Source organism: Falco cherrug, chromosome 13, assembly GCF_023634085.1.
Source record: "Falco cherrug isolate bFalChe1 chromosome 13, bFalChe1.pri, whole genome shotgun sequence".
In the NCBI taxonomy this organism is placed as follows: Eukaryota; Metazoa; Chordata; class Aves; order Falconiformes; family Falconidae; genus Falco; species Falco cherrug.
Genome location: NC_073709.1, coordinates 2,444,771 through 2,471,888, shown reverse-complemented (window position 1 = coordinate 2,471,888; position 27,118 = coordinate 2,444,771). Strand labels below are relative to the sequence as shown.

The 27,118-nt window shown below is 46.1% G+C and overlaps 2 protein-coding genes across 7 annotated transcripts in view; both read right to left on the bottom strand.

The window, feature by feature from the left end:
• The window catches only part of CFAP61 (cilia and flagella associated protein 61), a 118,671-nt gene that overhangs the window by 7,348 nt on the left and 84,205 nt on the right, over positions 1–27,118 (bottom strand). For all 6 annotated transcript variants that reach the window (XM_055725939.1, XM_055725936.1, XM_055725938.1 and 3 more), the window contains 4 exons: positions 26,751–26,842; positions 23,467–23,672; positions 7,123–7,213; positions 4,334–4,499 (listed from right to left, as the gene is read on the bottom strand). In XM_055725939.1, coding sequence (XP_055581914.1) covers positions 4,334–4,499; positions 7,123–7,213; positions 23,467–23,672; positions 26,751–26,842 — 555 coding nt within the window. The remainder of the gene's footprint in view (positions 1–4,333; positions 4,500–7,122; positions 7,214–23,466; positions 23,673–26,750; positions 26,843–27,118) is intronic.
• On the bottom strand, positions 702–3,040 carry INSM1 (INSM transcriptional repressor 1). Its single transcript, XM_055725944.1, is given in 2 exon segments — positions 702–2,847; positions 2,850–3,040. Coding segments are annotated over 2 exon segments (1,371 nt in total). The 5' UTR covers positions 2,893–3,040; the 3' UTR covers positions 702–1,519.

Below are 27,118 nucleotides of genomic sequence, written 5' to 3'. Positions count from 1 at the left end.
CCCCCTTTCCAGTGAGGAGCCCCAGCACACCGGGTTGGCCAAAACCCTGGAATTACGGAGGGACACTGCAGAAATCCCACCACAGAGCAGAGTGGGACCAGGCAGGATTGGGCCCTAGCTTTGAAACAAGGCAAGCAGAAGCTCAGCCTTCTTCACACCAGCCTCCACAACTGACAGCTGCAGGAGGACAGCAGCTTTTCCTCGAGAGCCCCGTAACCCCACAGATCAAGAGTGCCAAGCACAAGAGAAAGCCACCCAAGTAAATAGCGTGTCCTCCCACATACAAAGATTTCCCTGAGTTTTCCACTTCTCCTTCAAAGGTGCTCCCCCTCCTCGTGTTTTCCCTGCAACACTTTCCTGGGAAGGTCCCCATAAAGTCTCTCGCAACTATTCCCTGCAGCAGCACCTGGGGACAGCGGCAGGCCCGGGGCCAGGCTCAGGCTCCAGCCCGCGGCGCAGGGAAGCGGCCCCAGCGCTTCACTTCACGAAGGGGGGGCAGCCTTCTTCCCCAGCACCAGGCACACCTCGCCCTACTCTTCTCCCCCCACCCCCCCTTGATTAATCTCATCAAAAGGTCCAGAGCAGGCTGGCGGCTAGTACGGCACCCTGCCAGCCGAAGCCCAGAGCCTTGCCCCAGCATCCCACCCCCCCACCCCGCCCCCGGGGCCAGCCCAGCAGGCAGAAGCAGGAGGCAGCAGGGGAACGCTTGAATTTGAAAATATTTTATTTGAATAGTAAATAATTATACAGTTGAAACAGTCCTATCGAAGCACTCTATAAATAGCTAACAGTTAAGAAAATAATGTGTGTAGAAAAAGAGATTGCATCTAAAAGTAAGAGCTGTCAGTTGCACAAGATAAAATGGTTAAGATCATGTGTTATTCTAGGTATAAAAGTTAAAACCTTTTTAGCAGATCCCTTTAGAAAAAAAGATCCTCTAAAACGCACAGTGAAATGGCAGGCGGGGGAGACAAAAAAAGGCGCATTAGAATATCCGTGATCAAATAATATCAATCTTCATAATTAATATAAATAAATAACGAATAAATAACATAATTACTCAAACCAACATATACAGACAGTCAACTCATCAGCTACCTTAAAAGGGAAAAACGAAAACAGAAAGTTGGCATGTCACAGTTAAGGCAGTTTCTACAGCATTTTCTGGAGACCATCAACAGCAGAGTCAAGGCATTTGTGGCTATACTAAAGGAAATTTCTCGTTTCTTCCTCAAGCGCTTTGATCTGTTCACAGATACATAAAACGCGAAACGAACGAACGAACCAAAACGAAACGAACCGGGGAAGAAAACCCAAACCAAAACCAACCATGAAACCGAAGCAAAGCAAAGCAACAAAACACAAACCGAGACCCCGGGAAGGTGAAACGTAAAGCCAGATTCCAGCAGTTCACAAGCCGTATTAAAGCTAATGGTGCGGCGAGCCCGCAGCGCGGCCGGGCAGCCCCGGCGGGAGCGGCCCCGGCGCCGGGCCGGGCCCCGGGAAGGCACGGGCGGCTCTAGCAGGCGGGGCGCAGCGGCACCTGGAGCAGGATGACCTGCCTGTTCTCGGAGGGGTGGCACTTGTTGATGTGCCGGGTGAGGCCGGGCGAGCTGTAGAAGGTGGCCGAGCAGTACTTGCAGGGGAAGACCTGGGCGGCGTGCAGCAGGCGGAGGTGCCGCTCCTGGCTGCTCTTGCTGGGGAAGGTCTCCCCGCAGACGGGGCAGAGGCGGCACTCGGCGGGCGGCGGCGCGGGCGGCTCCTCGCCGGCGGGCTCGGGGGCCGGGTGGCCCAGCAGGTGCTTGCGCAGGTAGGCCTGCCGGCGGAACCGCTTGGCGCAGCGCGGGCACTCGAAGAGCCCCTCCTCGGAGCCCGCCTCGGAGGCGCCGCCGGGGCTCGGCGTGTCCCGCTCGCTGCCGCTGCCGCCCGCCTCCTTCGGCGGCTCCTCCGGCGGCGCCCGGCCCGCCTCGGGGCCGCTCTTGGTGGCGGGCGGGCGCGGCTTGTGCCAGCGGCGGTGGGAGGCCAGGTTGGCGGGGCAGGAGAAGACCTTGTCGCACTCTGGGCAGCGGTACTCCACCCGCACGATGCGGGAGCAGCGGTGCTGCGCCAGCGCGAAGGGGTCCCCGTACTCCTCCTTGCAGAGCTGGCAGATGAACTCGCCCAGCGGGCGGGCGCAGCCGCCCCGCGCCTTGGCCGGCGCCTCCACCGGGCCCTCCTTGATGCGCAGCCCCAGCACGGGCGACGTGGTCACCTCGTCCTCGAAGGTCAACTTGCGTATCGCCTTCGCCTTCTTGCCCGACGGAGCCTTCTGCCGGCCGGGCTCGGCGGCGCCCGGCGGGCGCTTGGCGGGTGGCGGGCGGCCCGGGGCGGCCGGCGCGGCCGGGGCGGGTGGTGCGGGGGCTCCGCCGGGGGCTCCGCCGGGCGGTTCGGCGGGCCCGGCGGCGGCCCAGAACTTGAGGTCGGCCGGAGCGAAGAGGAGCGGGTCCATAGTGCCGGGCACGGCCGGGGCGGGGAAGGACTCGGCCGAGACGGGCGAGCCCAGGCTGAAGCCGCGCTCCAGGTACTTGTCCCTGCTGACGGGCCGCGTGGGGCTGTACAGCGCCTGCACGGCGGCATCAGGCGTCCCGAACGGCACCGGCGGCGAGTCCCGCGGCGAGTCCCGCGGCGGCGGGGCGGCGGGGCAGGCGGGCGGCGGGGCGGCGGCGAGCGGCGGGCCGGCGGCGTCGCGGCAGCAGCGCGCCCGGTAGGAGACTGGGGTGGGCCGCCGGCTGCGCTTCACCAGGAAGCCCCGGGGCATCTTCGCGCCGCCTCCGCGCCGGCGGCGGCCGCGGCGCACGCTGCTCGCTCTGCCCGCGGCGCGGCCGCCGCCGCCTTTAAGCGGGCCGGGGCCATTGTTCGGCCCGGCGGCGGCGGGACCGGCCAATCAGCGGCGCCGCGGCGGGCGGCGGCGGCGGGCGGAGCGGGTGCACCTGAGCCCCCGCCCGCCCGGCCCCCGGCGGCGGCACACGCCCGGCCCCGCCTCCCGCACGCTCCGCGCCCCGCGCCGCCGCCCGGCCCGGCACGCGCGGGCCTTTGTGTGCCGCCACGGCCCCCCCGCCCGCGCGCCGCGGCCCCGCCGCCCGGCCCGGCCCGGCCCCGGGGGACTGGCAAAGTGGCTGCCGCGGCGGGCCGAGGAGCGGCGGCCGTGCCGTCGGGAGGGCGCCGGGGCGGCCCGCTCCGGCGTCAGAGGCCGAGCCGGGGCTCTGGCCCGGCGGGAAGGACGAAGCCGGGGCGGCGGGCGGCCCTGTTACACGCCGTGCGCCCGCCGCGGGTCCGCGCGCACCCCCTGGCCCCGGGCCGTGCTGCCCGCTCTCCCGCGGGGGCCGGCCCGGGGGCTCGGCCGGCGGGCTCCGTCCGAAGCGCGGCACGGCGGCCGCACGGCGAAGCGGGCTGTGTGCGGGGCCGCCGGTCGCCGCCGGCCGCAGTGGGACGCGAGGGCGAGCGCTCCCCGATGCGCCAGGGGGCGGCGGCGCCGGTGCCGCGGCCGGTCCCCGGGCAGCGCGGCGGGGCGAGCACCGGGCCGCGGCCCCGCTCCCCCTTAACCCTTTGTCTGCGGCGCGGGGCGCCCGGCGGGGCTGGGGGGGGGGGGGGGGGCCGGGCCGCTCCGCGCGTCGCAGGTGGTGGCGGGGCGGGGGGGAAGCGGGGCGCCCCCCGCTGCGAGCAGCCGGCCGGCCACGGGGTACCCCCTCCCCCGCGCCGGCCCCGCGCGCCTTTGTGGGGGGCGGCGGGGCACGCGGGCGGCACGCGAGCGAGCGCCGGTCCCGCCACCGCGGCCCCCCCGCGCGGCCCCGCTCGCCGCCTTTGTGCGCCTCATTAGCATAAAGCTGCGCGACCCTCCCGGCGGGCGGCACAAAGGGGAGGGGGGGGGGGGGGGATCGCCCGCACCGGGGGCCGCCGCTTTGCCGCGCGCTTCGTCAGCGAGCCGGGCCGGGCCGCGGGGGGGGCTGTGGGGGGCCGCCCTGGCCGCGCAGCCCCCCCGCCCGCCCGGTGGGACAGGCGTGCCGCGGGGCGGGGCGGCCCGCCGGGCATTAGCATACAGCTGCGGACCCGCCGGGCACGCGCCGCCGCCCCTCCGTCGGGGCTGCGCACCGAGACCCCCTCCTTGCCCCCATCCAGGCGCACACCGAGACCTCCCGGTTCCCCACCGGGGCTGCACACCGAGACCCCGCCCGTTCCTCACCGGGGCTGCGAACCCAGGGTGACGCTGCCCCCGCCCCGTCGGGGCGCACAACGGCCCCCCCCGACCCGTTCAGCCCGGCGCCGCCTCACGCGAGCGGGCCCCGCGCTGCCTCACCTGCCGTCGGCGGGGCTCCGGGGCCGCTGGCCGGGGCGTAGGCGGGCAGGCGGGCGCGGTGGCGGCGCAGGAAGCGCAGGACGGGCTCCCGGAGCGGCGGCGGACAGGGGCTCTGCTCCGCCCGGTCCTCCGGGGGCGGCTCGGCGGCGGGGGGCAGCCCGGGCACCTGCAAGGCAGATCCGTCAGACGCCGGCCCGGGACGCGCACCGAAGACGGCACGTGTAGCGGCAGGGACCGAAACCGGCGGGGGGGGGGGAGATGTGTCGGGTGTGAGACGCGTGGCGGAGGGGCTCGCACCGGTGGCACCGAGCCCAGCCCGTGGCCAGGGGAGCTCCGGCGGGGAACCTCTCCCCGACCCGGGGAAGGCAAGGCAGGCGCGGCCACCAGCTCGGGCAGCTCCCCACTCCGCCGGCACCGCCTCGGTTGCTTGTCCCTCCCGCAGTTACCCACACAGTCAGCGGCCGCCGATGCAGCATTTGCGCGGAACTGCAAGACCTCGCCGGTCTGGGGCAGGCTCCGAGCGTGCACCGGAGCCCCCCGCCCCACCTAACTTATGGCTGCTTTAAAGGGCCTTCTCAGAGCAACCCCAGCTGCAATGTGAGATTTAGACCATTATTTTTTATTGAGGACAAGTGCCTTTTCTAGAGCATCTCGTGCTGCACGTGTGCCCTCTGCTTGCTGTCGTACTCCCCGCTTGCTGTCGTACTCCAACAGCTGATGTAGGTGCAAAAACCCAGCCCCGCCATCTGCATGTTTGCATTGCTGGAGCGCTGCATGTTGAAATAAACACATGTTTGTGAGCCTGTGAAAGGGTAAACATTCCCCGCGCCGTAGCTCAGCTTTCAGCAATGGACAAGAGCATCCTGTGCAAGAGTCATGCCTACATCGGCTGCTGCATCAGGATGCCAATTTCAATGTGCAGGCTGAAGACGCAGTCCCTGGCCCAGCTGCAACGGGCTTTTCTAGGCATATCTTTCTTACTAGTAGTGACCATTTCCATAAATACTATCCCTAAATGCATGAGACCATTGCCAGTTTCTGTGGAAACGGTAACCAGAAATGTCTGACTTCTGCGTATTTGCACTCACAGTTTTTAAACATCTCTTTCAAAAGGTGTATTGTTCCCTCATTTTTTACATTTCATTACTAGTTTATCTGTGTGCTGAAGCGAGCCTGGAATATGAGCAACAGGAAGCAAAGACAGCAGGTCTCTCGCTCCATATAGAAATAAGAACCAATCCCAGGGCATTTAAGATACATTCCACTAAGTGCATAGTACCTGCTATGTGTTTGGCAATGTGCCCAGAAGGAACACCCAAGGAAAGCATAAACGTGACACTTAGTAAATACAGTTAGAATCACCGTGAAGAAAATCCAAATAAAAATACAAAACAAATCTGCATTCAGATGCAGATGCCGTCATCTTTGTTCATGTAAGCAGTTCTGACTCACAGAGATGCTTTCAGTCTGTTCAGTGAGACTATTTGTGTGTGGCAGGACAACGGCAACAAGAAAAGGGTAAGGCAAGCGAGCCTCTAATTTGTGGGACACCAATTCCCCTTTCTCTGAGGATGTTCACATTTTAACAGCATGCGAAATGTGGCTGTGTGACGGCAAGAGAAACACTTCCCATCAGGCCTCCCATTCTGCACAGAATTTCATTTTGTGTCCTTTTATAGATGTCTTCCAAGAGAATCTAAAGTAAAACCGCACTGAGGAGCTTTCTGTATCATGACAATAGGAGGAAAATTGCATCTAGCCCTTCTGGGAGGAGGCGGGGGTCGAGCGTTTGTGCGGCTACAGCTGTGACCCACAACAGGGCACCAGTTTGGGCCATGGAAATGGGTGTGCTACAGTCCACACAACATCCCGTCCTTTTGTCACCCTGCCTCCATTTACAGTCGATTCTGATTGTTTGCTGCACAGTTAAAAACTGTTGCAAGTGAATAGTCAAACAATATTGCCATGGCACGGAATTCCATTGCGTTAAACAAAAGCAAAAGCAGCATGAGGAGAAAGAAGGCAAACTGGGTCCCAAGTTGCAGGTCGGAAGTACCAAGATCCAGACCGCAAGCTACGTTTGAGAGATCAGCCAGAAATTCATCAGGGGGTAGGGGAGGCAGTTCTTGGGGTTGTTGGAACCATTTGCAGTTAGCAGTTCTTTTTGTGGAGCACGGTGGGCTTTGGATTTTGAGCAGATGAAGTTGCAGGCTGCTGAGACTTTATGCCTCTGACTACGGTACTAAGGCCAAAGCTGTAAACAGCATTAGCAACCATTTTAATTTCATCCTTGCTCAGGAAATCCACTTAGCACTGAAAAGCCAGTTGCTTTCACTCTTTCAGCTAGAAAAGCCATTCCCTATGGGTAGATGTTGGAAAATCTACTTCTCACAGGCTCAGCTGAGACAGGTTTAAGATGGCCCGAAGTGTGTTTGTATTAAGTAACATTAATAAAAAAAGGGGATAACTGAACAATAAAGCCTCTGGATTCTGCTGGGTACTTGTACTAAACTGCACGTGTAATGCAAAAATGCTGTGAAGGAAAACAAAGCAATGTAAAGTTATATTGGCAAATTTTAAAAATACGCCCAAATAAGGGAACTGAACAATATGCTGTGTGCTTGGTGAACCCACCCAGCTAAGGGCTATAGGATCTGCTCAGGTTTCCCAGAGGAAATAGCTAAACTGAAACGTAAAGCTTTAGGAGAAAGATGGGAGAAGAAACTGAAATGAACAACACTAACAAATTACCTAAATAATAAAATGTACTCGCCAGTCATTTTTCTTACCTGCTCTGACATCAGGGTTTGGCGCAGCTCCTTCTTGAGATCAATAAACCGATCATGATAGATGGCCATGGACCAAGGTTCCCTGAAGTAGCTGGTTAAAAAAGGAGAAATTTAGTTATCTTGTGAACTTCTCATTAACCACTAATAAAGTATTTACCTGCTTTTTTGCCTTTATAAATTACAGTTCTGGACCCATCATGATCGTTTGTTCATAAAATGCCTCCTGTAACAGCATGGTCAATCAATTCTTTTAATGGATGTTCCTGATGTACAGCCAGCTTCAGTAATTACATTTAAAGTGGCTTAATTCAGAGCTGTGGCAAGACCCAGTGAAGAATCCTGATTTTATCAGAATTTAAAAGCCTGAAGACCTGTAAAGAACGGTGTCTCCATTATCTGTCCTCATTTGAGAAAAGCAGATTGCAGGATTAACTGAACTGCTGCATAAACAAATTAAATTTGTGTAGACAATGACACAAATGTTGTTCATTATTAAGGTTTCTGGATTAATAAAGGCCAGAAAAACAGGCCACCACGGTGTTGCAATATGTTCTTTGCACTAGTACGCTGAAGCTAAATTGAACCTATTCTAGGAGGAAGCTCTTGTAACTTTTTCTTTCAGTGACAGCATCTATGGCAGCATTCTTCTGTGAAAAAGGAGTAACAAGATGGAGAGGACATGACTCGATGTAGAACCTCAAGGCTGTAAATATAACCGGAGGCAGCTAGATTACAAACCTGTGATTTATTTCTCTTTTCTCTGTAATGAAAAATAATTTTTACTGCTTCAGTGAGATGCTCTGTGTGTAATTCTTGTTAGTGCTGACTGGAGTCAGGAGGTGCACCATGTTCATCCCAGTAATGAATGAACAGATGTCAGCAGGGTCACCCAGGAACTTTTAAGACGGGTGCATTTGCATGGCTGCAACCAATGTTTCCATCTTTGGAATGGCAGCAGCACGCTTGGCACTGTTGTCAGGAGTACATGTATGCTATCACTTGATTCAGTTGCATGGTCTTTAAATGACCATCTGAATAAAGCAACTTAAAAGGTGCTACACAAGTTTAATAATTCTGACGTACCCGTCTGCAGAAAACTAACCTGCAGTTTTCTTTTTGCAGATTTTTTTCTTCATTAAGGTCAAATGGCAGGGTTTCCCCCTCCCACTCTTTGAATTAAACTTCATCTTTCACCAGTCCCCTGCACAACTAATAACAGTTTATGCATCTGGCAGAACTTCGCTGGTTTTTCACATGCTCATCCCATCATAAGCTCCCCTCCGCCTTCCCACTGAGCCCCTTCATCTGCGTTTCTCTTTGTATCACAGGCTGGCTGGGGCTGCCTCTCCTGGATTTGCACAGTGGCCAGCACAGTCTCTCTGTTCACAGATAGATATGTTCATAGTATAAATATTTATAGACACCACTACAAATAACCGTGTTCTTGCTACAGTAAGCGCTGCCCAGCCTAGAAGTCTCTGGTAGCATGTTACCATGACTGACACTACCTATTCATTTGGACAGGAAATGTTAGAAAAGATGAGCTCAGCTTTAACTTTAACTTTTATATACCTATAACATGTGCAGAGAGCTAGAGAAGAACAGGATATTCCCCACACATTTAAAAAAAAGCCTTCCATTTCAGAAGAAAAACGCCACCCAACAAAAACCTTTAACTCAATCATGATATTAGATAGCAAAGCAGCAAAAAGGGGGGTGTTATACAAGAATACATTAAGGTAATTGAAGACACTATTTTTTACTGATATACCCTGCTAACCTTTTTCCACTGGCCAAACATTTTGTCTTCAAGCTGGCATCTTAATTTTAATTCTAACCCTGATAAGGTGATTTCGTCTCTCGATGGAGACGTATCTTCCAACTGCCTTACCGTGGTTCAGCTGTTTCCCTACCTCACTGAGAAGCTGCATTAAATGATGTTTATAAAACGTTTCAGGGATGCTACATATTACTGGTGCTGTTACCAGCAGCTCAGTTCTTAATTGCATTTTTGACTGCCTCTGTCAATATCCACAGATTTGGAGCTCAAAACCTGAAATGCATCACCCAGTTTGCAATATTTAATGCAAATAAAACGCCTTGTTTGGGGGAATGGAGAACATCTTGTCTGTATTTTCTAGATAGGCTGCCAAGAGGAGCTACCAGTAAACAACATTTACTACCAGATTCCCTTTACTTCCCTTCACCTGAAGAGATGGAATCACCAAAGGCAATTTAAAGATCTGCTTCACAGAAACAATTTACTTTCCTTGCTGGCTCTGCTTTTTTATCTATCTTTTCAGTTAGAATCACCTTTATAAAGGAGCACATGGTGTTTTCAAGAAAGCAGATCTACATATGGCTGCTAAAGGGAAGTTTAATAATGAAAAAACCCATTTGAAGCCAAACCAACAAGTTGACTTTCTGAGGTTCATTCTCAATTTTATTACCACTTCAGCAGCAGTCCCTCAGGGCAGGCTGTAGAAGGCTTGAAAGTATAATGCTCTTCAGTATACAAGATGAAGCTGGCATGCTACCAACAGAGGCTCAAAGGCTCCTCAACTATCATGAGAACGGCATCTGCCACATGTGTTTGCACCATTTAGTCTTTCATAACCTGCCAGAGTGATCAGGCTAAATATGTACAAGATGACAATGTTTGCCAGGAGCATAACAGGTTTTCAAACTTGGTCACTTCCTAACGGGGATCCCCTGCTGACAGACTTTTATATCGACAGAAGTTATCATGGGAAGGCATTTGTAACAAGATGGGATGAAATGGTCTCCTTTTGAAGACAATAAGCGACATCCTTTTTGTTGCTAGGAAGCTGGTCTCGCCTTTCTTTGACAAACAATATTTAAAGTCTGTTCTGCCTCATTTGTGATGTGTAGCCTGCATTAGATGAAAGGAAAGAACGAGGAAAATATTTAGTGGCATTCTCTAGAAAAGAGATGGAATCTTTCCCTTTTCAAGAGATGCAGCGTTAAATAAAATGGATACAGTTGGCCACTGCTAGCAAGCAAAAACAGAGTATGCATGCAGGCGGCTTCCCATCTGAGAGCTATCTGTGTTTATTCTCCATTTCATTTGCAACTACACACCACTTTTGCAGAGCAAGGCTTCTGCCTCTGAAAGCTAATTCTGAAGCTGCCGTTTGTCTGCGGTGTGTCCTGGCTCTCTAAAGCAGAGGCAGCGAGGACCTGACACTCACCTCTGGCAACGTTTCTGCCATCTAAGTCAGGTCTAACAGCATGAGATGTATCACTGAGAGCAAGATGTTAAAACCAGAAAGTTTTAAAAATTGAATGAAAAGCTTTCAGAATAATACCAACCACCAAACAAAAAGTAAGATATAAAGTTTAAAAAAACCCATCAATAATGGAAGTTTCTGTAAATAATTTTAAATCCCGTGACAAGAAAGCAATGGTGGAGAGGTGAAGACCAGCTCTGTAGGATGAGCTGACCTACTCTGGTAGATCTAATCTTTTATCATTCACAAGCATGGTGTAACTGTAATACTCAAACTGACCAGTTTTATCACACTACTGCAATGTTTTCCAAACTTCTACAAGTTGGGCTTCCCTTCATGGAAACGAAGCAAAAGCAAAGCCCAAATAATTTCCATTTATACTATTAACGATGGGCTTCTGAGGACCAGTGTTGATATTGTCTCTAAGTATTTCACACTGGGTGCTCTTCTTTGACAACCTCAGCCAAAATCCTCTCCAAAAAAAAAAAGAATCACCAGTGGAAAGAGAAACTGAAAGCAGTGATGATATGAATGCATGCAATGTGGCAAATAAAACAGAAACCAATTTTTTTAAAAGGTTTGATTTTCTCACTCATCTTAATGTGCAAGTAAATCTCATTATTACAGCCTGAAAAATAGTGATTCTTTTTTTAATATGAGAATTGTAATATGTTTTTAATTACTTCCATTCCTTTTCTTGCTGCTTCCATGAGCCTGATGACAGCAGAGATAACGGGTGTCACTGTGGACAGGCCTGTGGGCGCACCTTATGTACTGGGAATGCAGACCTGACGGCTCATTAAACTATGTGAAATAATCCCTCCCTGCAGGTGAGCTTATCAAATTACCACAGCGTGCGTGCACACTTAGACCGCCATTCTCTAGCGCAGAATCCTGTTAAGGGAATTTAAATTGCGGCCCTAAGCAGCCAGCACTCAGCTGCTGCCTCGCCAGCGCTGCCAGTGACTTCTCTCTGTGTCTCTGTGAGACCAGGACAAGTTGGGGGATTTTGAAAAGCTCAAAGGGCAGGTAGGCACCTGTTCCTTGTGATGATGCTTTTGTAGAATCCCTCTGCAAGCTACTGGCATGTTATTAACTATAGATTTTGAAGACGCTGTGTCTGCCAGTGTTCTTTTGCTACTCAAAGCCTTGATGAAAGCAATAGCAAAACCAAATTCAGCTCCTTGCATCCCCACTATCCCCACTCTTTCACCAACACATATGAACTCAGAGGAAATGACAAAGTTCAGAAACGGAGACAATCTACGAAGTGGTTTGAATCCGTTTGCAACTTTTGTTAAATGTCTCTAAATAATCATTAATGCAGATCTCTTGAAATCACATCTGTTTCTTCACAAAGCAGTCTACAGTTTGCTAGGGACCTGCCTTATGTCCCATTAAACTCAGCAGGACTCTGGTCAGAGTTGTATCCTCTGCCATCCAGCACTGCAAGCATATGCAGAGCAGCACACGTTTTTCTAGTAGGTGGTACAAGGCAGAGTCATTGATAAACTTAATCTCCCGTTAATCTGTAAGTAGCATAGAGTCTCCTTCCCTCTCTGTAGCTTCCCACACTTAGTACAACACGGTGAGTTTTCAAGCTGGATGTCCATTTTTCTGGGTTTAAATTTCCTTAAGAAGAAATGTACTGCTTGAAATGCAAAATCTCCAGGCTTTATCAGCTACATCTGGAATATACATTATTGGTTCTCAAATATTCAGACCTCAAAATATTCAAAGTCATTCCTTGGCACGTTTGGATCCTTTAAATGTGAACGACTTGGGCAATTTATGGAAGCTGAGTTTCTCATTGGTACTTTTGACACACAATGGAAAAAGCTACCCAAATGGCAGCATGCTTTTGCTGCAGCATACCTCATTCCTCCTTGGTTTTGCCACTAGTAAACAGTAAGAAGAAAGCTGCTGCTATTACAAACACCACGAACCAAACCAGAAGGACAAGCAGAGATGAAACTGAAACAGCTGGTCAGCTGACACAGCCTCCAGTGTAATACCGTTATGCCCAGAGTACCTATGAAGAACAGGGAATTCCACTTCCCAGGAGTGGGGAGAGGACAGTACTGCTGTGGGTTGGGATGCAATGCAGTTTTACTTTCTAGGTTGTCCTGACATTACTTCCCAAACAAAGTTCACAGTCTTTTCTCCAACACAAGTGCACTTAATAAGAAATGTCCCATCTTGTCAGGAAAAGAGACAATGCGCTGTTTGCAGACAATATATATGGATGTTTTAAGACTCCTAATTACAACGACATTGTGATACCAGTAAAAGACATTTCCAGACATACCTTGCCTAGCTGGACCAGGAATCATAAAGTGTAAATTTAAAACCACAAAGCATTTCCTGCTAAATACCATCTGACCAGTAATTTTGAAAGACAGCCTGTTTATGTAGGTAAAAATCAAGGCTCATTTGTGTAAAACCCCATAAAGCACCACCTGAAAGCACTGTTCTTAATCACAAAGAATATAAAACATTCCCTGGTTTGCAGTTTCTTAAAAATCACTTACAATGGCCTAACAATCAAGCAAATGTTGAACCAACAGCAAGGTTGTAGCAAGACAGCTATTTAACTCCTTGCTCTATAGTTCTACTCACTGAACACCTGTTTGTCCATGCATTTTAAGCCACTCCTGTTAAATTCATTAATCTAGGACGCTGTTACTGCTCTCACCCAGTAATTAGTGAAATCAATAGTCTTATGGACAATGAATCTGTGATTTACTTCATTGGGCAGATTTACAAAATAATGATGGTTTTTACTGACTCATGGGCTGACATTTCTTTTGTACTTTTTGCTAAGTAAATCATAGAAAGGAAGCCCATGCTTTTTTGCCACTTTCAACAGAACTGTGACCAAACCTGCAATATCTTTTCCTTGGAAAAGAACCGTTTTACAACATGTGGTTTACAAAACCCTTTTTTCTGCAGCTGCAATAGCAAAACATAGTGCAGTGCAACTGATGCTCGAGAAAGATGGGCACTGAATCCAGAGCTCACAGAGGACAATACTGATCCCACTGGGCCCAGTCCAAAACCTCACTAGGGCTACTGCAGAGACCTGCTGACTCCAGGGGGGTGCGAGTCATGATTGACATCGCGTATTGCTTGCCAGCCTCTTCACTTCACAAATGCCCCTTACCCATCATGGCTGATAAATCACCTCTGGTTTCTGCATTTTTAATATCCTGGAAATGTTACATTTAGGTGCCATTACCTGGAGGCACCATCAGAAAGCAAATCTTTGCAATCCCTGCTTCACATTGAGATACTGCAGTCCCTTCCTATTCTAAATATCATTGAGAGATATTATCCATTATTTCAGCACTGGAATTTGGTAAAGTTTAGATACTTTACTAGATAGTAACAGTTATTGTGTAGCTGACTCTTCACTGAATTGCTCTTTAAACTTTCTAAACTCTGCTCTTTAAAATTGATATAAAAACATTGCTCTTTGCTCTGTCTATGAGGAAGTTATGGCTGACCTTGAAATAAGGTTTATTACATTTTTTTCACATAGTACTATTTCACATGTAATGTATTATGAAAAACAATTAAAAGGAAATTAAAACTGACATACAAAATCAACAGATATGCTGTATGCACTGGTATGATTGCTTTTCTGTAATTACTTGTTTGTTCAGAGTTCAATCATTCATAATGGCTTGCATAATTATTAATATGAATCGGCAAGGTTCAGCTGCAAATTGCTGTGGTAGGATTCGGTTGACTGGCCTTCACATACTAATTTGGATGTGGAGTGTCTTAGTAACATACCTCTTCATTAGTAAGTTAGCTGCTCCTTAAAAAAACCACTAATGTATAGAAATCTAAAGCCACCTAAAGGGGTCTGCCATTTATATTGATTTGCTATTGAAGTACAGCTTTACCGGAGCACCTTGGGGTTAGCATTTAATTCTGGTAGCAAAAAAAGCTGTTAGTGCTTTGATATCCCCTCATGTGTTCCTCTTTCCTTATCCTGTCTCTCTCTTCATAAAAAGCACACAAATTTTCCTCTAATTAGGCTGCGAAGTGTACTGAGTAGCATTAGTCTCTCTCAGCCATGCTCACTACCTGCCACACTTCCTTTCTGTTTTTTTTCATCCCTGCAGAAAATAAGTCTCACCATCTGCATGATGAACAAAAGCCTAAGGTGGAATCCCTTAAATGTAATCACAGTGTGCTAATGGTGTGGGATCAGCAAATTCCAGATAGCAGTGCATTCTAGTATTTCTCTTAACAAACAGTCACTCTTCATTTTTGAAAGTCTGGTTTAAAAACAGCTTTTCTATGTAGCATGCATTTCATGTTTAAATACTTGCTGATTATCCAGGCTAGAAGTAATAGATCTATAGCTTTACCTAGTCCTTTTAAAAATAATACTGAAAACAGCAAATATTCTTCCTTTTCTTAATTTGTTATATTACGAGATTTATTAGTCACATCAATAAACAGTCCAGTGTGGTGTTTCTACTTAAACTCTCATTTAATGACACTGCTTAATAAATCACTTTTAGCCTGAATAGTACTATGTATGATGTGTGAACTGAACTTAAGTAGAAGAGATCTGAATGGCTACTTTAAAATAAGTAACTGTTGTTCCATACCACTCAAAATATTTTGAGCATTTAGCTTGTACAGCTAATAAGAAAAATGGAGTGTGAGCATAAATGATGGGGTTTGAAGAGAAAAGCTAATGAAATATCCAGTGATAGTATTCACTTTTATAGTTTCTGGGTGGAATTTTCCAAAGCATCTTAGTGAAAGGGAGTTTGACTCCATGCCTTCCTGCTGCATGTTTGGGAGCCTTGTGTCCTAGTGCATATCAGTACCTGTTGCTGTTGAAGCTGTGCCACTTTGTGTAGAGCATCCCTTATTTTTTTTTCAGAGTGCTTAGCCCCTGGACAGCAACACCCACCACAGCCAGGCTGCATGCAGATCTTCCAATGGACAGCTGGGGCAGATCACCAGAGCTCTATGCATGTGTTAATTTGCTGATGCCCTTCATATGGCAGCACTGAATCCTATCTGCTGTTCTGGCACTGGGAAAAAAAATCCTTTGTCACTGAATTTCAGCAAAATCCCCTGTCTTTCTGTCCCATGCATAGGTATTGCCAGAGTCATCAGCCACCCTTCCCAACTCCTGCTTGCCAAAGTGCCTCTGGTTAACGTCTGCCAGCAGGGGCTTCTCTCTACGGACCTGGCCCCTCACATCATCAGTTCCCAGACTGGCGTTTGCAGCCTGGTGGACATATCTTCTCAACTCTGGAGAACTCCAAGCTTGCAAAAAAGATGAGACACTTGGAGTGCACGTGCATCTTGCTGCAAATAGCTTTTCTATCATGCCATGAACATATGCTCCTCATGATGCTACTTGAGACCACCGTGCGGGGTAGATAAATTGTCAATGGGCTGGACAAGTCCTTAAAATGCTGGAAACCAAGTTATTTAGAAAAAAAGAAAAAAAAAAAGTAACAGTCTTTTCAAGCTCACTTTGGATGAGTGTGCCTGAAAGGTTTCTCTGCTAAATGTCCTTCAAAACACACGCTGCCTTCTTGGACTCCCTCAGAGGACTGACCCTGTAAGGCTCCTCAGCTCTCAGCTGGAAAGCCTACACACATACACAGCAGAGCCTGAAATGTCCAGCCTACATGCACCAAGATGGCTCCATGATGCAAACTGAAGCGTAGTGAGTACAGATGACTAAAAGCACATTTCTGGTAAGAACTAAATATAAACACAATATAAATAGAGTACTCAGTACTCTGTGTTACATGTTATTCAAAACACTTTGATTGCTACACAATGCATTAGTCCATCAGCATGCTTTACAAATTGTTAAATACCAGAAGTGCTTAACATACAGCATCTTACTAACTTCAGCATTACACAGAGAGTAAACTTGGTGAATAGGTACAAGAAGAAGCTTGAGCAGGGGATGGCTGAGCAACACAACATTTCACAGGTTGCCTTTTAGAAATGGATTGGCATAACGATGTTTCCCTTAACAGGACACTTTATGACTGTCAGCCCAAATCTGTGCCTTTCCTCCAGTGACGCTGATTTTGCTGCACTGACTGTCATACAACAGTGGTACTCCTTTGCCTCATCTTTAGTATTACTGCCCCATTAATGCGACGCACCAAGCATCTTCTTCTGTAGGTCATGATGGAAAACAAGTTCATTAAGACAGTATTACAAAATCCCAAGTAAAAAACCACTCACACCTAATTTGATAAATAAGCTACTTAAGTATTTTAGAAACTAGTGGCACAGATTTTTATGCATTATGTTAGTAGATTTGGTTTTCATTAATGCCAAATGAAGCCTACATGAAGCACTTCTATTTCATATTAAAGGCATGATGCCAGTGAGCATCCATTTGGTTGCCAGGTATCAGGAGACCCCTCTAATTATCCATTTTGTACCTAAGATGCTGCAGAGGGAGATTCCACTGCTCTGTGGACATGTTCCATAACTTGGCAACTGCCTTACAGTTGCCTTCATCTTGGATGAATACAAAAGGTGTAACTGGCTGGTTACATTCCTCCTTTGTGAAGCAGTGTGGAGGACTGATGACCAATAACAAATGTATAAGCTTAAAAATAAAAGAAAGAATATCTCAGAGCTCTCTCCCCACCCCCCTCTTTTATATGCTGCTATGACAATGGAAAGAATTTGAAGGCTTTCAAACGAGCACCAGAGAACAAGGGAAGGGAAGGAGTGTGGTACAGGGGACACTTCATATGAAACCTACTGGAATTCACTTTCTTTTTCCTTCAAAAGAAGGCTTCCCTATTGGAAAAAGCCTCACTCTTGGGTGCTCAAATTCCAGTTGAGCCTTTTTGAGATGCAACCTTATGTGAAATGAATAAAAATTGAAAAAACTGCTTCCTAAAGTGGATTCCAGATCTAGGGGGTAATGCTGTTAAAACTTCCAGGTGACATAAAAGGTTTGTATACAAAATCCCCAGCTTCAGGATACTGTGTCTTTGGTTCCTATAATTTTGCCTGCCCTGGCACCAGAAAGCTGCATTGTAAGACCTCTCTGCTCAGAAAAGTAATGGGTGAAGGCCTAGATGGAATGAATGTAGCTACTGTGGTGGCATGAGGCAGATGGAAGGGTGACCATTGCTGATGGCAATGGTGCATTTTTCTTGTAGCACCGTGACAAGTGAGGATAAGACTTCTCGTGGTTAGTAAATATTGCCTGTCCAAGGCCCTGACAATTTGCCCAGTAGACCTTGGCATCCTATAAAACAGTCACAGGGATGAAGTGCATCCCACTGTGGCGCAGTCAGAAGAGACAGCTGTCTGACTGGATGTGGTCATCTTCTGGCTTAACAACCTATTTCCTCAGCTGTTGTTTGCATAGGTAGAAACAAAAACATTGGCTCTTAGATTCGTATTTGGCTAAGTAATGAACTGAACCCACACAGACACTGCTCTGAATTAAGCTGGAATACCTAACACCTATGAGAATCAGGCCCAAATATGGCTGCAGAAGCTTAATGATAGGCAGTTGTTTTTGAAGAAGATATTAGATATCTGTTATTATCATATGAATATCTGTATCACCGGGATCACGGCTAACTACGGCAGCCAGGCATCATGAGGAACATTTATTTTAACTGTGCAGCTGTAGAGTTGCACCAAGACCTCCTTTAAACATGTCAGTAGTACCTGTCTGCTAAAGCAGGAAGGGTAAGAAACTTTAAAACTCTCTAGTTCCATCAGAAGTAGTGTTGGCTGGTTTAACTATGAGAGCTAAAAGCATTGTTTCTGTGAAAAAAAAATTAATTCAGATGCATTTGAAGCTTTTAGTAAGCTGTGAAAATACCATAATACGGACAAGGAGTATCTAACTCACTAAAAGCTTACACTCTCCAGTGCGCTCGTGCATTTTGTAACCAAGTGATTGTGGCAATACAGTCAGATGATTTTATGCTGGCTTTTTCGGTTACTGCTTGCTAGGCTGATAAATTTATGACCTTAAACTCTTAAAAGAGCTGCAGCTTGAATATACATCATCAATAGTGGCATGTCTGGGGGCATCAGGCTGTTGAGTCTTGCAAATCTAGGGGCTGAAGGGCTTCCTTCGCCAGCCCAGCACAGGACTAGGGACAGCCCAGCACATGGGGCAGAGCCATGGGCAGACCCCTCTGACCCACCACAGGCGTGGGGTGATGCATGCCCACCACGCTGCTTAGCTTCCTCCACAATGTATGCTGACTCTATGGGGAAAGGAGGACAGGAGAGAAGTGATTTCCATCTTCCATTTGGTTGTAGATCAAGTCCTGCAGTTTTAAATCATGTTGAACTCGTACTGAAATCAATGGAACTTTTCTCTCAACAAAATAAGATGTTATTTATCTCATTATTACCATTAGCTGCAGTTTCACGTGTACAACCAGGAGTTACTTGTTCACATTAGCCGAGTCTTGAGAGCCTGTTGTTAATGCTAATTTGAAAATGGCACTGGCACATTATAGTCAGGAAATCCGGTATCATGGGGTTAACTTTCAGCTCTTATACCAAACATAAATCAGTGAGGAAATTCATTGCTAGATGCAGTCTCTAATTATTTAAAAGATAATTTGCATGCTACACAGAAATAAATTAGCTCCCAGGTGACAGCTGTTCCACTGTGTCCATTCCTGGAACTAGATGCCATGCTGGGAAATCTAAATGCAGACCAAAAGATTAAAACATTGTACTTTCTGGACTTAGAGGAAGACCCTCCCCAAAACAGAGGCATAAAGAAGGAAGGAGGAGAATGAATGTTCAAGTCAGCAAGTTTACAAGCTTAACTAATGAACCACAACTTTTTCACAGTCTACATTTTCTTTTCACTAAGGGCACTTCACATCTTTCTAGAAGATACTGCAACTGGAGGCAAGTGTAACGTGTACTAGTTTAAAAGGATTTTTTTCAAAGAAAGAAATTCAGCCCTAACATCAGGTTTGCATTCACATGGTCATGTGAGACCAGTATAGACCATGTAAACACCATCCAAAAAAGTTTTCCTTCTTTTGATCACACACATAGAAATCGACGAATGCATCTTCATATTCCTTGCCAAAAGAAGACCAGACACCACTTTTAATCTACATAAAAGCCTCAAGAATATCTTCATCTCACAAGAGATGCTAAAACTTGTTTCAATGTAATGGTTTTCTAATAAATAGTGTTCTCATGGCTAGGATTTAACACTGTATATTGTTGTATATTGTACATAACATTGTATTATATGGATGCATGTATTGTAGGTATGATACTGTATTATATATTATGAGACTACACTACACTGCCAGCCTTCTTCCATTGCTATACCACCTCCTGAAAGCAGCCATTTCCTGTGCCAGTCTGCTTTGTGCTAGGACTGTTACATGGAGATGAGAGGCAGTTTGCTTCCTCCTCTCACCGTCCTTTTCTCACTAGTCCTTTCAGTCTGCCCTGGCTGACTGCAAAGGGCTTTCATTTACTCTTCCGTCTCCCACCTCTTGATCTAGCTAGAGAATCTATCCTCCTCATAGCACAGACGTTTGTAACAGAGATATCGAGGCTGCTGTGAATGGAAATGCATACGTGTGCACATGCATTTGTGTGAAAGCACCAGAAGAAACAAGCGAGCAAGGATTAAAGAACAGCATATGTTAATTGCTACAGAGCAACATATGTGATTTCATTCAAATGACCAAATGGCAAGAGAAGGAACAAACCTATCTAAAGATCAGATATAAAGAAGATGAAAAACAGGACTGGAGGCAATAAAATAACCAGATAAGAAAAACCTGGCAACTGTGATTCAGGAATTTTGCCACAGGCTAATGAGAGGTGAGATAAAATAATGAGGCAAAAGATCCCAAACAACGTCCACATGTAAAGGCTGTAAAAGACAAGTCCAAATTAGTTCATCATCACTAATTAAGAAAAGCTCAAGAGATGTGATGAGGACCTGCTAAGTGGTGTCCCTCTGCATGGCACACTAGCAGTCTGGGCCAGACCACCCGGACACACAGGTCACAGTGCCTGTGAGTACGTGGAGGTGAGGACCCTGACCTTGCACAACTTCAGGTCCTAGTAAGTAAAGACCACTTAAGTTACCAGCAGTCTTAGAGAAGCTGACGACTCCCTCAATGAGTGCGTGCTCATGGCAATGCTGCCATCAGAAAAAACTGCACTTCTTACTCTTACGAAGTTGACTGGCCTGACTCATCCTATTAACAGATCACCACAGAGATCTTCATCTCTCCTAAGATTTTTAAAATCTCTGTGGATGTTTGGAACTTGATCTTACTTGTAATCCCACAATCAGCTTGTGCACTGGTGGGGATCCTATCACAGTCATGAGAGCATAGGAGACTAATACATTCTTTATTTCTGTCACGAAGCAATAAGCCATCCGTTCAGAATGTTAACGTCTCACCTCTTCAAAATCTATGTGCATCGCTATCGACTATCGAGAGTGCAGGTTAAGTGCTGCTGCAGTGAGGTCCTTGGGCTGGGCTACATGCCCACCATGCAGCAAATGCTGGTTTTTGTCAAGGCAAGGAAAATGCTGCTACCTGTGTTGCAAGCAGAAATCCGAAAGCAGGATAATTTATTCTTCCAGGTGTTGATGCTACTGTGAGACTTGCTAGTACATATAACAAGCGATACTGTAGCCACATCTGGGCAAACAGCAAAGGCTAAGTGTCTGGCAACATTTGTGGTTCGTAGAAAAGAGTAGGTCACAGCTGTGTTTGCATATTGTAACACCATGAAAGAGACTGATGATACCTTGCCACAACCTGAATACCAAGTTTCTTCCAGTGCTCAAAATGTATTAACTGATCAGCATCAGCTGTGACAGGGAAAGAAAATTACCTGTTGTCTTAGCCCCTATCTCATACAACTGTGTCATCCTCCTTCAGTTTCTACTTAACACTTATTGACAATATACTGTTTATGTGAACTTCACATTTGCTATGTGCCATTACTCTCATAAAACAAACCCAGCATTTTCTAGAAATGAGAATCAATCCCTGTGGCAGCAGCAATTCAGAAGTTTCACACTCCTCTCAGCAGAGGCATACAAAGGTCTCCTGAAGTGAAATTTTTGAAGAAGCGTTTTTGTTCAAGAAACTTTTAAACCTTACAGTTGAAGTTTGGGTTCAGCCCATTTTTCAGAACAAGATGAGAAGAAATAAATGAGCAGCTAGACTCTGTAATATTTACAATCAGGAGAGAGTGCAGGAAAAGGACTGCAGAACACATCAGAGAAATTGCGAGAGCTGCACATCCAGTCCTGGCGAAGCCCTGAGTCCTTTTCAGGGGAGTTCACCCTTTCAGTCAGCAGCTGATACCACTGTTCTCAAAATACAGCACACAAATCAGCCTTTTGTCATCAACTGAACGGCTTGGCTGGACCTCCCCTCCTCCTGATTTCGGCAGACATTCTCATTTAGCAGTGTGCAATGCCTTATCCATATTCTGGCAAAGCTTTTTGACACTGAACCAGCAGAAATGCAAAAGCTAGAGAAAGAGGTGCTGGAATTCAGAGGCTCTTAAGTCCCTGTCTCAAGGTATCAGGTGCTTCATTTCTACAGTCTTTTTTGAACTAATAGATTGCCATTATCATGCAAAGTTTCTTTTGGACCACAGCACATCCTTTACAGCAAATTTCTACAAACTGTTACTTAAATAAAATTGTTTAATCTGCTACCATTTATGCCTTTCTTCAAATCAGTTATAAATATAACAAAATCAGACCTGGAGACTTTTAGGGCACCACTATCAGCTTTGTATCATGATAAAAATCTATCATTTGTTCCTGTGCTTGGCTTTTTGTCTCTAAACCTGCTTATGTAACATGGCACTTCTCTGTCTGTAACAATTTAGGATCCCAAGACACCAGTTGTGAGGGATTTTTAAAAATGAAAACCAAAACCAAGATGTATCAGCAAGTTCTTCTTTACCGCCTGTCTCAATTACACACTCAAAGAATACTACCCAATGAATGAAACTCAAGGCTGGGGTTTTGGTTTTATTTTTGTTTGGTTTGATTTTTTTTATTCATGCTTGACTTCCAAAGCACTTGTATTCACTGAAGCATAAGGAATAAAACATGTGTAAGTTTTCAGGCCAGGTAATTTTTTTAAAATACGAAATTCTGGAGAAGTAGCAGAAAATCAAAGATATGGTAGATCACATTTTTCCAGATACTCCTCTCTCCGTAGTAAGTTCCTTAATTAAGTTTGCATTTCCAAAAGCAATGAACAATTCTCTCTGAGGAGACAGCACATAAACCTTGGCTAGAAACAGTCAGGCTCTTCAGGCTTTCCCACCACTTGAGAGACTTGCCACGGAACACCTAGTCCCTAGGACTGCCCTGCACTTGCTTGGGCACAGCAGGCAAAGGGGAGCCCCTCAGAACATCGGCAAGACTTGTTTCACTGCTGCAAAGTGCTGTAGTGGGATAAGTCCTGCAAGTTGCATGGGGAACCTCCACTAAATATGCAGAGTCCTGACACAGCCTCCAGCTGTAAAATTAAGTTAAAATAACCACCTTACATAGAGAACATAGTCTGGAGGATAAACTTCAGAGCTGATTGTATCACCAGATAAGCTGGCAAGTTGTTGAGTATGACTATCATCAGGAGTGATTTAAAATCTCCCTAGATACCTTGACTTAAAAATTTGATTCAAAGTGAACAAAAATACGGAGTCCTAAAAGTGACTTCTGAATATGAATCCTCAGTAAAAACGATTGTTCAGGTTCAGCTTAATGAATTACTCCTACTGAATATTCTAAGCAAAAGTTATAAAGATATTGAAATGCTCTTTCAGATGAAAGATGGTCAAGTAAACCACTGCTCCTTCTCTAAATAAATGTCAGAGACACAGCTCTTTCCAGGAGGGTCTTCAGGGCTTGTATTGCCACTGATAATTTTGCCAAACAATGGAAGACATTTTTAAATAAATCTATCTTTTGTTCTAAGAGAAAGCAGCCAGAAGATAAATCACAATAAAATAAAACTAAAATTCTGCCAGAATGTAGATTTTATGCACAGTATTGAGTTTATCTTACCTGTAAAGATCTGTAATCTTCCCTTCATTCCAGCGATAATAAAGATCATTAAGAAGACGCTCATGCTGTCCATACAAGCAAATGTAGTTGGAGACAGGGAAGGATTCCTTTGAAAAGCAGGTGATGCTATCTACCATACTATATTTGTTGATATGCATCCTGAAATAATTCCCATTTCTTGCTTCTCCAGTTATAATCTCTGTCCCCTGGAACAGAAAATAAAAGGAAAGCTGTGGAGATGGAACAGACTCCTGACTTGGCATATGCGCTGGATCAGCTGTGGTCTCCTAGCTGGTACTTACCATTTCTTAAAATCCACAACCCTTTTTTAAAATCAACAATACCCATTCCCAGTAACATGATTTATACAACAAGGCACTTTGCTATGTTTTATACACAAAGATTTTCTGCGTGGTTTATACTTGATTAACTGCACACAAAACTGTGCAGCATAGGACTGCATGTGCAGCATGGGCTGTGGTTGCCCAGTCTCGAGTGCCATTTCAGACACCGAAGGGTATCTGGGCCATCTGAACTGTGCTGGTAGTTACGGCACAGGATCTGTGGGAGACCTGTGACCTCCTGGAGCAGCAGCTGGAGGTCAGGAGGGATGCCGCAGGGCATCCCAAACAACACTAGATGCCTCTGTTTAGGCAACTGAATTGAACTCTATTCATCCTAATTTATTATACAGAGTCTGTATTATTGCATACACATGGCATATCATAATTTACTATAGGATACCATCCTGATGAATGAAGAACACACTGGCATACTTTCACTCTCTCTCCAGGTTTACAGCTATACATACATATTGTTATACATGTACATACAAACAGCACATGTGCAGAGTCCAAATTTATGGCACATCACAGAAGCTATAGGATTGTAGGCAGGGGGTTGGTACTACCATATCAATGAGTTGCAAGCAAACTTCAGTGTTAAACTCAAAGATTTATCACATACCAATTAAGCATTTTTGACTTTGTGTAGCAGTTCTCCAGTGTCAGAGGTGTGATGTGTTGTGCTTCCAACAAGGAAAGAAATACCAAGAAGGACCCTGTTCAGTTCTGAAACAAACTTCTAAATTTTATAAATGGCACTACGTACTAGATGGTTGCTGCAACTGCAGGAGGCAGGACTTGATCTCTTGGCACGTTTCCTTCAGGCCATGTTCTAGACTTTTAAATGGTGAATTCCTATTAACTTTAAAAAATATATATGCATATATACGTGTGAAAATATATATAAGCACATACGCCCAGAATTTAGAATTGCTCTCAGTGACTCCCTCTTGCCAGTTTGAACAGGGGCTGCCAAGTGTTGCTAACACCAGCTCTGCTATCAATAAAAGCATAACAATGTTGGATGCTGATGCTCAAAAGGTAGCGTTTCATTTCAGCTAGTTAAATCAATCACTTAGAAGACAAAAATGTAAAAATTTTTTTTCTAACCTCACATTGCAGTGGGATGATCAAATAGCTTGAAGCTGTTTTTTAAAGCTGTATTCATGTTCCAGTTTTATGTATTTCTAAAACCTGTTGCTAGGCTACAGTAACCTTTGTTACTTCCACATCTCTCACCTAATACATGTCACTAGCTTCTCTTACTTCTTTCTTAGGCAATTCTTTTAGGATTTACATGAAGTTTCTGGAGTGGCTTTAATTATGTTCCTTTTCAGACTGCAGGTAATCAAAGCTGCAGCAAAAGAATTCTAATCATGCTCTAGCAATTTAGAGTGACAAAACCAATTTTTCTCTCTGTGATTGTCCTTTCTGCTTCCCAGCATGTGCTGCTTTGGACAGCTCATCCTGGATTTGCAAAGTTGGAAAACAAGGTGAGCCAGGCTTTGATTCCAGCCCCCAAAGCATGGATTCGTTTTCAAAAAAAAAAGAAATTTCTTTCTGTGGACCACCGCTGTCCAAGTTTTAAAATCAACACTGAAGTACCCTTTCAAAAGCCACTCTTTACATCAGCCTCAAGAACAGGCTCAATGCAGAAATCCCTGAGGAACAGGAGCTTGCCTAGGTGGATGGTCCTCTCTGGCTTTAAAAGACATTAGTCTATTCCTTTCCTTGTTTCACAAGTCAGGTTCTTCAGTAAGAGAAGCATCTCCATGTATGTATCATGGGACAATCTCCTGTGTATCCCAACTGTGTGAAGTGCTTCCCTCTTTCCTGTCCAAAGACGACTCTCATGGTTGCAGCACAAGCTGTTTTCTAGCAGCAAAGTATGGAGCATCCCTTCCAGAATATATTCTTCTCCTACTAGTCTAGATCAACTGAATTTCACTAATAGACTGAGAAGTTTTATCATCTGTATGCATTTATAGCACCTTATTGCAGGGAGGAAAGAGGTTCAGCACTAAGGCTGAAAGCGTCTTTTAGTGAAATCCAGCTAATTTCTATCCTATGTCCTCTTTATAGAAATCATACATCTTTTGGGAAAGCCAAATATCAGAACGTATGGAAATGACCATCTAAGAGGTTTGGTTGGTTATGTAATTCATACTCGTTCACCCGCTGTACCTGATTTATATGATGCACCCAGGCTTAGCTGATTGGATTTGTTTTTACCCAAATCTGATACCAAATAGCACCACTACCTTGATGTGCTGTGTATTATGTGATGTGCTAGGAACTTCAAAAGCAGCATATTCTGTATGACTGAGAAAGTGACTTCTCCTTCTCTCCACAGAATCATGCAAAAAGGACATTCTGAAAAAGACAGTACTGAGGAAAAGCCTACATGATAACCTCCCAAGCTGTGCTGAGACAAATGGCTCAGGAAACCAGGTACAGTGCTGAGCCACCAACTCTGGAAAAAAAACCTCAAGGTGTCGAAGCTGTAGTGCCCCATTAGGGAGCTATTTGAACCCAAAGCGCTGCAAATAGTAATGAAGAGTTCAGGACTGGCAAGGATTTCCTGCATTCAAGGACCAAAAACCCCTTTGGTTTTGGTTGATTTCATGGCAAAGTAATTAAGAACTGCAGTAAAGAAGTTAATCAGAAAATCTGTATGAATCCACATTTACAATACGATAGTGAATTTACATTAAAATAAATATTTTTAAATAATCAGAGATTTTGTTTTATGTGGTTTGTTCCATTCCAGAGTGGTAAGTCCCAGCTCTGGAAGGTTGCTAAATACATACTTAAACCCATGCTTACTCAAGATACTTTTTTAAGATGCATGGTACTTTTGCATATATGTGTGCTATCCTAAATAAGTACACCTTTCCAAAGGGAGGACAAAACAAAGAAAAGTTAAATAATGTAACTTACATGATCATACAGTGCGAGTTCTACGTCCAAGCAGATGGGGATTTCTGGTTTGGAAATATGCAAGTAATTACATCCTCCAGGAAGAACACCTCCTGCCATAAACGAAAAGATGAGATTAATTAAATCATTAAAAAAAAGAAGAAAATAAAGTGTTTGTGCTCCTTCTCCCATAATCTTTTTTTTTGTTGTTGTTGTTTATTAAATGGCTCTAAAAAGAAAACAAGGAACTTATTTTGTTTTGGTGGCCTTCATGCTCTAAACTTTTTTTTTTTTAGACATAGACTCTTAGACATATTGGTGCAGTAGCCACACATTGACAAGTTCTGATTACAGTTTTATTGAACTTGGAATATAGACACTGAAACAGT